Raw genomic sequence first — 14007 nt, forward strand, 5'->3', positions numbered from 1 at the left:
GCAGCTACTCAAGAAAACGATGTCCTTTGTCTCTCTTCCAAAATCGATTGCTGTATGCTGGACGGAATGAAGGATCTATTTGTCATTACACAAAGGATTTTTGTCAATGAAAATGACGTTTTTGGCTACATCGTGTGGACGTTGTAGGAACTGCAAGCTCCCTGCTATATATTTTTGCTTGCAATAAACAACTCAGAGACTGGCGGATTAATACTTTTCTGTGGTTTTTGTGACCAGGTTTTTCTTGGGATTTCGCTTGCTGTTCACGTTCTGTTATAGTCACAGACGTTATTTAACCAGTTTTAGAAACTTCAGAGTGTTTTCTATCCACACATACTTATCATATGCATATACTATATTCCTGGCATGAGTAGCAGGACTTTGAAATGTTGCGCGATTTTTAACAAAAAGCTGCGAAAATTCGCATCATCCATAACAGTTTTTAACACCATGAAATAACACACATGGAATCATTTAGTAACCAAAAAAAATAGTTAAACAAATCAAAATACATTTTATATTTGAGATTCTTCAAATAGCCACCCTTTGCCTTGACAGATTTGTACACTCTTGGCATTATCTTAACCAGCTTCATCAGGTGGATGCATTTGTATTAACAGGTATGCCTTCTTAAAAGTTAATTTAGATAGCCCTATTTGGTGAAAGACCCAGTCCATATTATGGCAATTCAGCTCAAATAAGCAAAGAGAATCAGGCCTTCATGGTCGAATTGCTGCTAAGAAACCACTACTAAAGAACACCAATAAAAAGAAGAGACTGGTTTTGGCCAAGAAACACGAGCAATGGTCATTAGACCGGTGGGAATTTGTCCTTTGGTCTGAAGTTCAAAATGGAGATTTTTGGTTCCAACCTCCGTGTCTTTGTGAGACGCGGTGTGGGTGAACGGATGATCTCAGCATGTGTATTTCCCACTGTAAAGCAAGGAGGAGGAGGTTTTATGGTGTGGGGGGTGCTTTGCTGGTGACACTGTCTGTGATTTATTTAGAATTCACGTGCACTTAACCAGTATGGCTACCACAGCGTTCTGCAGCGATACGCCATCTCATCTGGTTTGGGCTTAGTGGGACAATTATTTGTTTTTCAACAGGACAATGACAAAACACACCTCCAGGCTGTGTAAGAGATATTTTACCAAGAAGGAGAGTAAAGGAGTGCTGCATCAGATGACCTGGCCTCCACAATCCCCCGACCTCAAACAAATTGAGAGGGTTCGGGGTGAGTCACCCGCAGAGTGAAAAAAAATAGCCAACACGTGCTCAGTATATGTGGGAACTCCTTCAAGTCTGTTGGAAAAGCATTCCAGGTGAAGTTGGTTGAGAGAATGCCAAGAGTGTGCAAAGCTGTCATTAAGGCAAAGGGTGGCTACTTGAAGAATCTCAAATATAAAATATATTTTGAATTGTTTAACCTTTCTAGCGCAGTTCTGCTAGCGACCCACCTCGACAACATCCGGTGAAATTGCAGAGCGCCAAATTCAAACTACAGAAATATAAATATTTAACATTCATATAAATACAAGTGTAATACATCAAAATAAAGCTTAACGCTTTTTTGGTTTCTACATGATTCCATATGTGTTATTTCATAGTTTTGATGTCTTCACTATTATACTACGACGTAGAAAACAGTAAACATTTAGAAAAATCCTTGAATGAGTAGGTGTTCTAAAACATTTGACCGGTAGTGTACATCACACTGTGGCTGAGGAAAGACACACCAATATAAGTGAGCCCCGAGTCAATGTAGTTCTCGTCATATTTGCGCCTCTTCGATGGTCCAACATCCCTGTCTGTTGTTCAGTGCTTTCCTGGATAAGAGGACAGTAGCTCTTGGGCAGCATCAGATTCACAACTGTCAGTGTCCAAGCTAGCTGGCCTAACAACAAATGTAGAATTACTGATGTTAGCATTGGATGTGCTCGTGGAAGCAGAACAACTTGTGTGGTCGACAGATGCAGGTGTAGTACTGCTGGTAGTAGCAGTACTACCAGTAGAGCTGGTATGTGTCTATGGACGCGGGCCTTACCTTTTTAAAACATTTATAAATTTTCAAGCAAACGGAATGTGCAGCAGCTACGTTTGGCAACATACGGACCTTTATTGGAATTCCCTCGAGAGAGTAACGGTTTGGATTGGATGTTAATTATTTGACTAGGCTACCTGTATTTGACATTGTGTTTTTGTATATATTTTTTTACTGAACACTAGATGGTTACATTTTTATTTTGGGCAGTGAAACAAGGCTTCTCAAATGTATAGCCCCGTTGGAAAATATAAATGGACTGTTTGAAAATGTGATTTAAAAAAATAAATAATAATGAACATTTGAATCTCATTGTTATTTGGCGTACCACTGACGTCACTGTGATTGAGTTTCCTGATATTGCATTAGTGTCCTGTCCTCTGAGCTGAATGGTCTTGGTTTGTTAGGGGTGTGGGCTACTGCATCTTCAGGACATGGTTGAGGCTCAACATGAATCTTTCATGAATGGTCTTTTGTGTCTTGTTTTTATGGACGTCTTTGTCGCTTTCCTTGGTTGTCAATGAATTCTAGTGACCTTGTCCAGTAATGATGCTTCACTTTATGTCAAATAAATATGTATATTATATTTATAAAGCTCGAGGCTCATAGGCTTAGGCCTACGTTTAAGGGTTTTTATCTTGTCTAATAGTTATCTATCTTTTGTGTTCTTACTCTTATTCCAGGGTCGTTGTTCAAGAGAAAACTGTAAGTACCTTCATCCACCTTCTCATTTAAAAACCCAGCTAGAGATTAACGGACGCAACAACCTCATCCAGCAGAAGACGGCAGCAGCCATGCTGGCCCAGCAGATGCACTTCATGATCCCAGGCACGAGCATGCAGCCTGTAGTAAGTACAGTTTATTATAAACTGGGTGGTTTGAACCCTGAATGCTGATTGGCTGACAGCTGTGGTATATCAGGCCGTAACCCACAGGTATGACAAAACATTTATTTTTAGTGCTCTAATTACGTTGGTAAGCAGTTTATAATAGCAATAAGGCAACTCGGGGGTTGGTGATATATGGCCAATATACCAAGGCTAAAGGCTGTATGCAGGCACTCTGCGTTGTGTGTAAAAACAGCCTTTAGTCGTGGTATATTGGCCATATACCACACCACCTCGTGCCTTATTGCTTAATTATACACCATCCCAAAACTCAGATCCTTAATTTCAGATGTGTAGTAGTGTCTGTACTGACTGCTGTCCCTTCTCTTTTACAGCCTGCGTTCAATGTCACCCAGGGGCTTGGTACGAGCCCAGGTCTCAGCTACTCTCCTTACCTTACACCCATGACCTCCATGAGCCATGGGATGAGCCTGATACCCACGGAGCTGCTCCCCAACACCCCAGTCATGGTCCCTGGAAGCCCCCCGGTCACACTCCAGAGCTCAAACTCGTCCTCCTCTTCCCCCTCACAGAAGCTATTGCGCATCGACAAACTGGAGGTATCAAATCACCTTCACACAAACAAGAACAAGGCCTTATCGTTGTCTGAGATATGCTGTATTAATACACTGAATATACAACACAGTGAGAACACCTTCCTAATATTGAGTTGCACCCCTTCCTTTTGCCCTCAGAACAGCCTCAATTTGTCAGGGCATGGACTCTACAAGGTGTTCGAAAGTGTTCCACAGGGATGCTGGATCTATGTTGACTCCAATGCTTCCCACAGTTGTGTCAAGTTGGCTGGATGTTCTATGGGTGGTGGTCCATTCTTTATACACATGGGCAACTGTTGAGCATGAAAAACCTAGCAGCATTATTCTTCAGAGACTAGATACATGTCTGTTTTGTGAGGGGTGAACATGGAGCCTGAGTTCTTACCACAACTGCATTAATGCGCTTCACATCCCTTCACATGTCTTCACATCACATGGCTTTATGTCCTTTGGGTGGTGAACCATTCTTCATACACAGGAAACTGTTGAGTGTGGAAAACCCAGCAGGGGTGCAGTTCTTGACACTAACCGGTGCGCCTAGCACCTACCCTGTTCAATGGCATTTAAATCTTTTGTCTTGCACATTCACTCTCTAAATGGCACACAAACACAATCCATGTGTCAAAAATCCTTCTTTAACCTGTTTCCTCCACTCCACCTACACTGATACGAAGTGGATTTAACGAGTGACATCAATAATGGATCATAGCTTTCATATGGATTCACCTTGTCAGTCTATGTCACGGAAAGAGCAGGTGTTCCTAATGTTTTGTACGCTCAGTGCACGTTCATTACGGAATGCCTGTTGACTGTCAAACAGGGCACATTTCCAGGGTGCTATGACTTCATCCATCTCTTCCTGCGTGGTTGTCCTATTGTAGGTGTGTCGTGAGTTCCAGCGGGGGACCTGTGCGCGAGGCGAGACGGACTGCCGCTTCGCCCACCCCAGCGACAGCCCCATGATCGACACCAGCGACAACACGGTCACCGTCTGCATGGACTACATCAAGTCGCGCTGCTCCAGGGAGAAGTGCAAGTACTTCCACCCCCCTGCACACTTACAGGCCAAAATCAAATCCTCTCAACACCAGGTCAACCATACGGCTGTGGCAGCCCAGGCAGCAGCTGCAGCCATGGTAAGATGCTTCCCTCCAGACCCATGTGCAGCAGCAGCATAGAACACACACCGTTGGCCTATATAGCTACTATAATACTGTAGCATCCCTTCTGATTAAGGGCATCTTGTCCTATTCATTTTAAAATGCAACACATTCTACATTCACGTCAGTAGGCCTACTATCTTAATCCTATTAGTTTTAAAATGCAATGTCTTCTTCATTCACAGCAGTAGGCCGACTATCTTAATCCTATTCAATTACCCTTTGTTGGTTGATTAGCTAAACTTATTGAATGTGGAGCACTGCTTTATTTATAATAATAATAATAATGCTAATTTAGTGGGTGCTTATATTTGTCCTATTTCACACATGTACAAGTGTGCATGTTTGAATTGGAAATGTGTTTTTTTGCTTAGCCCAACTCCCCCTGAGAGTGGGTCACAGCCAAGGTCCGCCATTATCAACGGCAACCCTGGAGCAGTTAGGGATAAGTGCCTTGCTCAAGGGCACATCTGCAGATGTTTCACCTTGTCAGCTCGGACATTTGAACTAGCGACCTTTCTGTTTCTAGCCCAATGCCCTAACCGCTAGGCTACCAGCCACCCTATTTTAATATACAATGTAGCTACATTATAGATTAAAGATTGTTACATCTAATATATGCTCTTAAGACTCAAAATGTAATTTGCCAAGTAAGTAGTAGTCCTCAATTGCCTTTAAACTGTCACATAGCATAAACATACATTTGTGTATCTCCTTATGTGACGTTAACCTTTTACCTAGCTGTTTATTTAACCTTTACCTAGCTGTTTATTTAACCTTTACCTAGCTGTTTAACTAACCTTTACCTAGCTGTTTAACTAACCTTTACCTAGCTGTTTAACTAAATCTAGGCTTTACCTAGATGGTTAGCTAACCTTTATCTAGCTATTTAACTAAAGCTAGCCTTTACCTAGCTGTTGAACTAAAGATAACATTTACCTAGCTAGTTAGATAACATTTACCTAGCTAGTTAGCTAACCTTTACCTAGCTGGTTAACTAATCTTAGCCTGTACCTGTCTGTTTAACTAAAGTTATAATTTACCTAGCTGGTTAACTAACCTTTACCTAGCAGGTTAGCTAACCTTTACCTAGTTGTTTTACTAACCTAGCTGATTAACTAACCTTTACCTAGCTGATTAACTAACCTTTTCCTAGCTGATTAACTAACCTTTACCTAGCAGGTTAGCTAACCTTTACCTAGTTGTTTTACTAACCTAGCTGATTAACTAACCTTTTCCTAGCTGTTTATCTAAAGATTAGCTTTGGCCGTCTCACTTTGCTTTCATGCTTTTTGAAAATCTGTGTTCGATTTGCCAGCTGCTGCAAAGTGAACCCTGTTTCTACAGTTACTGTCTTGTTTCATTGTGATCTATTGTCTGCTGTTGGTTTTGCCTTCATCTTAAACTTCCAAGAAGTTCCTAAGAATAAAGCGCTATCTGCTAAACATCCATAGTCAAATTCTCCAGCAGCAGCATTTGAATAGCTGATTCAACATTACTCTCATGTACACAATGTACACATTTCACATAATGGTACATTCAGACTTCTATTTTGGCTGTTAAAAACAACAACATGCATGGCCTTACATAGACTGTTCTGTATCCTCCATCCTAGCTCTGCTATTTTCTGTTCCTCCATATATTTTATCATCAGTTATCATCTGTTTTCATTTTTTGCATGGTCTCAGAATTACTTAAATACTGTTGTATTTCAGCACTAGTATTACTAGAGTTGGTAAATGCTTTAGTACCTTGATACACTATATATACAAAAGTATGTGGACACCTTCAAATTAGTGGATTTGGCTATTTCAACCACACCCTTTCGCTGACAGGTGTATAAAATCGAGCACAGAGCCATGCAATCTCAATAGACAAACATAGGCAGTAGATTGGCCTTACTAAAGAGCTCAGTGAATTTCAACAGGACACCTTCATAGGATGCCACCTTTCCAACAAGTCAGACCGTTGCCCTGGTCAACTAAGTGCTGTTATTGTGAAGAGGAAGCTTCGAGGAGCAACAATGGCTCAGCTGTAAAGTGGTAGGCCACACACTCACTACCAAGGTCCAAACTGCCTCTGGAAGCAACGTCAGCACAATAACTGTTCACCGGAAGCTTCCATGACTGGGTTTCCATGGCTGAGCAGCAACACACAAGCTTAAGATTACCATGCACAATGCCAAGCGTCGGCTGGAGTGTTGGAAAGCTTGCCGCCATTGGACTCTGAAACAGTGGAAATGTGTTTTCCGGAGTGATGAATCACTCTTCACCATCTGGTAGTCCGAGGGACGAATCAGGGTTTGGCGGATGCTAGGAGAACGCTTCCTGCCCCAATGCATAGTGCCAACTGTAAAGTTTGGTGGATGAGGAATAATGGTCTGGGGCTGTTTTTCATGGTTTGGGCTAGGCCCCTTAGTTCCAGTGAAGGGAAATCTTAACGCTACAGCATGCCATGACATTCTCGACAATTCTGTCCTTCCAACTTTGTGTCAACAGTTTGGGGAAGGCCCTTTCCTTGTTCAGCATGACAATGGCCCTGTGCACAAAGCGAGGTCCATACAGAAATGGTTTGTCGAGATCGGTGTTTAAGAACTTGACTGGCCAGCATAGCCCTGACCTTAACCATATCAAACACCTTTGGGATGAATTGGAACGCCGACTGCGAGCCAGGCCTAATCGCGCAACATCAGTGCCAGACCTCACTAATGCTCTTGTGCTGAATGGAAGCAAGTATCCACAGCAGTGTTCCAACATGTAGTGGACAGCCTTCCCAGAGAGTGGAGGTTGTTATAGCAGCAAAGGGGGGGACCAACTCCATATTAATATCCATGATTTTGAAATGAGATGTTTGACGAGCAGGTGTCCACATACTTTTGGTCATGTAGTGATACGTCTGTAATGCTGAGGAATTTTGTAGTGTAGTGAAGGTACAGTTTTTGGCTGAAACGATGAATGACCAATGTGTTTAATAAATTTAACAAAATGTGCAAATTTGATACCTAATCTCACAATAAACAGAGCTCCACATTCTGTACATAAGTTATCATCAATTCAGTGGGTATATCGTTCTCTCTGTTCCCTATTTAGTATGACATGTAAAACACTCAAGATTACATGAATCAGACCTAGCTCTCAGTCGAGAAAAAATTCACAGGTTAAAAAATTCACAGTAGCCTAGCTAATGCCTTTTACCTCTTGTCTCTATTTCAAATTTATGTGTATCATGTACAATCCTGGTATAGCAATTGTCTGTCAATTAATGCATTACTAGAACATTTATTTAGTAGCCTAAACTGTATATTCAATTTGATTAATGATTTGATAATTATGAACATATTGTGATCTACTACTGTTTCTGTTTTCTACATTAGCAAATAACCTCAGTCCTAATGTCGTTGCAAAGTATTGTTGTAATTCTAAATTCTGTTAGATTAAGCTATTTAATGAGTATGGTAAATGCTTACATACTAATTCAGGAGTCAGTCGTATGTTTCCTTAAATCAGTTACATGTGTTTATTGTGCATGCCTATTGTTTTGTATGTGGTGGTAAACTGCATTCAGATTTTTTTTTTTCTCCTTCTCACCTATCCACAATGCAATGCTGTCCCCATGACGCACCTCTGCTTGCTGTTACCTGTATGTTAATACGCTTGAATCCCATTGGCACACTGCCATCATGTGCTCGCTGTCTGCTATTAAAAGACTCAGTCGACTGCCAAAGCAATGAAGCGAACCTTCGAGGCAACTGTAGACCTGGTACTTTGACCTTTCACCTTTTGCTTTGCATGTAGCTATTAATTGTACTGTAGCAACTCACGTAATTTAATTTGTCATTTTTGTTTTTTATAACTTCTTAATTAAGACTCCTCTAGTATGTGTACAGAATCAATCATCACCGTCAGTTATCGTTCAGTAATTTAATAGGTGTTAAATTAACAGTGTGAAGTTTTAGCCATTCACTAATTTGATCATAAATACCTTTTTATTTTGTGATGTAATAGTTGTATACAGTTTTGCTCAACCATTTGGCAATGATTGTAATATTATTTACATACAGTATAAAGCTCATAGCCGGTGATATTATTTACATACAGTATAAAGCTCATAGCCAGTGATATTATTTACATACAGTATAAAGCTCATAGCCAGTGATATTATTTACATACATGAGAGCTACTGTTAAGTGTTTTATCTGTGTTGTGTTAACATGTTTTTTGTCCTCAGCAGGCATTCCCTTATGGCTGCCTGCAGCCCCTACCAAAGAGACAAGCACTGGAGAAGAACCACGGGGCCAGCTCCTTCTTCAACCCTAGTATGTTGCACTACCAGCAGGCTCTGGCCAATGCACAGCTCCAGCAGACAGCTGCGTTCTATCCCACAGGTATGATTCATAGCTCCACAGCCCAGTTTTCTGAGTATAATACATGGCTCCACAGCCCAGCTGTGTGAGTATAATCCATAATCCATAGCTATTTTATTTAATCCAGCTATCTAAATATAGTTCATGGTTCCACAGCCCAGCTCTCTAAATATAATTAATGGCTCCACAGCCCAGCTCTCTAAATATAATTAATGGCTCCACAGCCCAGCTCTCTACATATAATTCATTGCTTCACAACCCAGCTGTCCGAGTATAATCCATGGTCCCACAGCCCCGCTGTGTGAGTATAATCCATGGTTCCACAGCCCAGCTGTCTGAGTATAATCCATGGTTCCACAGCCCAGCTGTCTGAGTATAATCCATGGTTCCACAGCCCCGCTGTGTGAGTATAATCCATGGTTCCACAGCCCAGCTGTGTGAGTATAATCCATGGTTCCACAGCCCAGCTGTCTGAGTATAATCCATGATTCCACAGCCCAGCTGTGTGAGTGTAATCCATGGTTCCACAGCCCAGCTGTGTGAGTATAATCCATGGTTCCACAACCCAACTCTCTAAATATAATCCATGGCTCCACAGCTCCACTGTCCCTTTATGACTAATGAGGACTTTATAATTCCCTCCTCATTCCCCCCCTGCTAATGTTTGGTGGTTATATCTGTTTAAGGTGGCTTACTGTGAGTCAGGTGTCCTTGTTTTTCTGCATTCCTAGCTGTGATGAAGTAATGCAACACCTTGTAATTTCAGCTGTCCATTTTTTTTGCAAATGATGCACATTCAATGTCACTGTCACATACGTAATAGTTCAATGTCCTGGCAGTTAGATATATCAGTGCGTCCAGATGACATCATCCAGGTTGGTTGAAGGAGACCTGCTTTAATCAAATGTATCAAATTCAGGCCATTGGCCTACATTGTTGTGATACAGTAAGTACATGGCTAAGTAGAACCCTGTATTAATATACCTTTATAAACTGGGTGGTTCGAGCCCTGAATGCTGATTTGGCTGACAGCCGTGGTATATCACGGGTATGACACAACATTTATTTTTACTTCTGTGATTACGTTGGTAACCAGTTTATAATAGCAATAAGGCACCTCGGGGGTTTGTGGTATATGGCCACTCCACTTTGCGTCGTGCATAATAACAGCCCTTAGCCGTGGTATATTGGCCATATATACCACACCCCCTTGGGCCTTATTGCTTAATTATATCATGAGCTTAGCTCTTTCTCTCAACATGGCCTTCCTCTGACAGCCATAATCAACAGTAACAACCACTATGCACTCTTGTTAGATGCTTTATTGCGCTACTAAATTAACTACTGTACTGCCTGGCCGCCCTAGCACTGATTCCCATGTCAGTCGACAGGGGCTATTTTATTCTGCAAGTCTCATCTACACCCTACACTTAAACCCACACACTATACTTCTAACACGCATTGGTTGTCATGGGCTTGTATCTGTGTCTGCTCACCAAGCTAAAGAACCATTGGTTTCCCATTGAGGGCTTGTATTTGTTTTTTGAATGTGTTAAAGCATGCTGAAAACTAGCTAACCTTGTTTTTCTCCCTCATTTTCCTCTACTCACTTCCCACTGCACAATCACACAGGGTCAGTGTTTTGCATGTCTCCTGCTACCGGCGTTGGTAGGTCCCTTGTTTCTTTTTTCTGATATCACCACTAATGAATGGAGAATATGGGTGGAATCTTTCTCCCTGTTGGTTTAAAATACTTTACTGTTATTTCAATATTCTCTTGGGATAAATATTCTCTGGGTCAGGGGGTAAGGGTGTTTTTTTATATACATTAGGAACCAGTACATTTTTAAATCACCTGTGGGAAAGTGTATTTTTATAACACCTTTCAGCATACATTTTTTTTTTCTCTGTTAGTCATGTCTTTGTCAAAAGCTCTGGCTTTTATTTTTATACTCTTCGCCATCACTGATTGGCCTACTTTTTTTTCTCATGATTATTTAATTTATTTGTATTATTTTATTATTATTATTTTATTATTTTTTTATTAATACAAGTATTGAATATGTGACATCAGTTACAAGCGCTGCTGGTTGATATTTCTAGTTTCTAGGATCAGTTTGATCAGTTTCCCAGAGATTTTATTGGACATGTCTTGGTCTTTCCATATCAAATTGCTTTCCTCTATTGGTTTTAAAAGGGACCTTATTACTAACATAGCAGTGAAGATACCATCCTAATGATGAGATATATGATAAGCAAAACGTCATTTTTCCATGTCCTAATTGGAAGCGTTTAGTTTCATATTGTCTTCTCTGGGAATCGGACAACTATCTGACAAATTTCCTGAAATGTTACTTGAAGCAGCTTTCCTCCATTATTTATCCCATGCTTTCATGCTTTGCACTGTGACTGCATAACCCTTTGCACTGTGACTGCATAACCCTTTGCACTGTGACTGCATAACCCTTTGCACTGTGACTGCATAACCCTTTGCACTGTGACTGCATAACCCTTTGCACTGTGACTGCATAACCCTTTGCACTGTGACTGCATAACCCTTTGCACTGTGACTGCATAACCCTTTGCACTGTGACTGCATAACCCTTTGCACTGTGATTGTATAACCCTTTGCACTGTGATTGTATAACCCTTTGCACTGTGATTGTATAACCATTTGCACTGTGATTGTATAACCCTTTGCACTGTGACTGCATAACCCTTTGCACTGTGACTGCATAACCCTTTGCACTGTGATTGCATGCCATCTGCTGGTCTAACCTAGGGATCCTGAGTGGCGCAGCGGTCTAAGGCACTGCATCGCAGTGCTAGAGGCGTCACTACAGACCCGGGTTTGGTCCCGGTCTGTATCACAACCGGCCGTGATCGGGAGTCCCAAAGGGCGGCGCACAATTGGCCCAGCGTCGTCCGGGTTAGGGGAGGGTTTGGCCGGGGTAGGCCGTCATTGTAAATAAGAATTTGTTCTTAACTGACTTGCCTAGTTAAATAAAATAAATATACAAAAAAATGGTTAAATAAAGGTTACATTAAAATAAAAACCTAATGATGGCTTGCTGCTGATGTTGTTGTACTGTATTCACCGTGCGAAGAAGAAATAGACTAAATGTTGCTATGGTTACCATAATGCTCCAGCTACCTGTTCATTGCTTCCATGGTTCCCTTCCTGAAAAAGTACCCATGATGTACAGTGCTACGCCTGCTACTGTCTCTGCAGCAACTACTCCTGCCACAAGTGTTCCCTACGCAGCAACAGCACCAGCCAATCAGGTTTGCTCCTTTTTTTAAAGCTTTCTTTCATGAATCGCTGAGCTCTGAATAAGTGCTGGTCATGACATCATCAAGGCTCTCCTGCCTGTTGCCTTGCTTAATTAGCAAGCTTGACTATAATTATTCTACATGCTGTATTAAATATAGTAATGACAGAAAGCACTTAGAGAGCTCTCATCTGCAAATAGTAGTTTGTGCTTTACAGAACTTCCTTAATATTTTTTTTAATTTAGTGACAATTTATTTTTATTTAATTCAGGTGTTACTATAATTCTAATAAGCCTATGGGTTGAACCAGCCTAAATTAGCCCCTCAGACTAAAGAGACCAATTGAATCAATTAAAGCTTAGAATTTGCTGTTATTATCACAAGAAGGACTTAAGTGTGTGTGTGTGTGTTTGAGGGCTGGGCGTTATGGACCAAATATCAGATCACTGTATTTAAAAAAACATTTTTTTTTTAAAAAGATTGACTATTTGATGGTAATTTTATGTTTTTGAATAATAAAAGTTGTTAACTTGCTTCATGAATAGGTCGTGACCCTATGGTGGCAACACATACATTCTTAAGTGATTTGAATGGGTTTTCCGCCATTCTGATTGTTTGATATAGTTCAATTCAACTTCAATCAAAAATAATTTTCATACATTTCTGCATTTCTTGTACTCATTTGAGATCATTTCCACACAATGGGCTGGACGATATGGGCAAACAATTTAGGCCTTATTTTTAACCAAATGTTGCAATTGCGATTTTACTTGTGATTTTAGAGCAAAACATTTGGGTGAACTGTTGAAATCATGGAAATAGAATGATTATTTTAATTCTGTAGTTAGCACTTTGAATACAGTGTTCTTTGACATGACAATTAATTCAAATGCCAGGGAGGAGTTATTGTGACGGGGTAGGAACGAACGTGTTGGTCAGTGTTTCCTAGGGGACTCTAATATTTGGTTACATATTGAATGCATTTTCATTTTCGAACATATTCATGCTTCCTCTTTGATTTAGAAGATACTGTTGCACAAACAACATGCTGATTTAGGTGTACACCATCACCGGTATTATCAGGCTAACAAGATTTAGGCCCTTGTTTGAAGATGTAAGAAACACAAACTAATAGTGTATAGAATGTTAGGGGATTTATATTAAGAAGCAAAGTGAAAACAGCCTTGATGTGGTTTAGTGGATGCTATACCCACTTATTTTTCAGTGGGCATTACTCACTTCTTAATCCCCAATGATACGTTTCAAAGTAGTGTAGTGGAGGTATATGATGTATAAATAATACATTTTGCAAACTCCATCTCATGTGCTAGAGAAACACTGCTAATCAAACAGTAGTGCTAGGTGCCTGCACACTTCAATTAAAAGGGAACTACTCTCAGCAATCAACACGTCTTCGATTTTTTTCCCAGACCTCAAAAGTGGTCTCCTGATGTAGTTTAAGCATTGTATGGACTTAGAATATACGCAAGTGTCTCGTGGTCGAGGAACAACAAATGCACTCCATGAGTACCAGGCAGCGGGGGCTAGGTCTGTGTGGAAAGTGGTATGGAGAGAGATGACTCAAGTAGCGAAGTAAACTATAAAAATGGACGTTACACACAGCGTATCACATTTAACAAATCTAACATTCAAATACCGTTACAGAAGGTAAAGTAAAAAAAATAATCTTTAAACGGTCCTGCATCAATACCGATATATATAGT

At 40.7% G+C, this 14007-nt stretch overlaps 1 protein-coding gene across 34 annotated transcripts in view; it reads left to right on the forward strand.

Moving 5' to 3' along the window:
* The window catches only part of LOC110501907 (muscleblind-like protein 2a), a 43613-nt gene that overhangs the window by 24676 nt on the left and 4930 nt on the right, over window positions 1–14007 (forward strand). For 4 of the 34 annotated variants that reach the window (XM_021579767.3, XM_090216249.1, XM_036959359.2 and 1 more), the window contains 7 exons: window positions 2727–2891; window positions 3266–3490; window positions 4369–4623; window positions 8353–8406; window positions 8875–9031; window positions 10643–10678; window positions 12201–12295. In XM_021579767.3, coding sequence (XP_021435442.3) covers window positions 2727–2891; window positions 3266–3490; window positions 4369–4623; window positions 8353–8406; window positions 8875–9031; window positions 10643–10678; window positions 12201–12295 — 987 coding nt within the window. Of the gene's footprint in view, window positions 1–2726; window positions 2892–3265; window positions 3491–4368; window positions 4624–8352; window positions 8407–8874; window positions 9032–10642; window positions 10679–12160; window positions 12296–14007 lie in introns of all 34 variants that reach the window. The other 30 variants (XM_021579771.3, XM_090216255.1, XM_090216266.1 and 27 more) reach the window with 14 other exon arrangements.

This window comes from Oncorhynchus mykiss, chromosome 22 (genome assembly GCF_057628025.1).
Source record: "Oncorhynchus mykiss isolate SJ-2025 chromosome 22, ASM5762802v1, whole genome shotgun sequence".
Classification (NCBI taxonomy): Eukaryota; Metazoa; Chordata; class Actinopteri; order Salmoniformes; family Salmonidae; genus Oncorhynchus; species Oncorhynchus mykiss.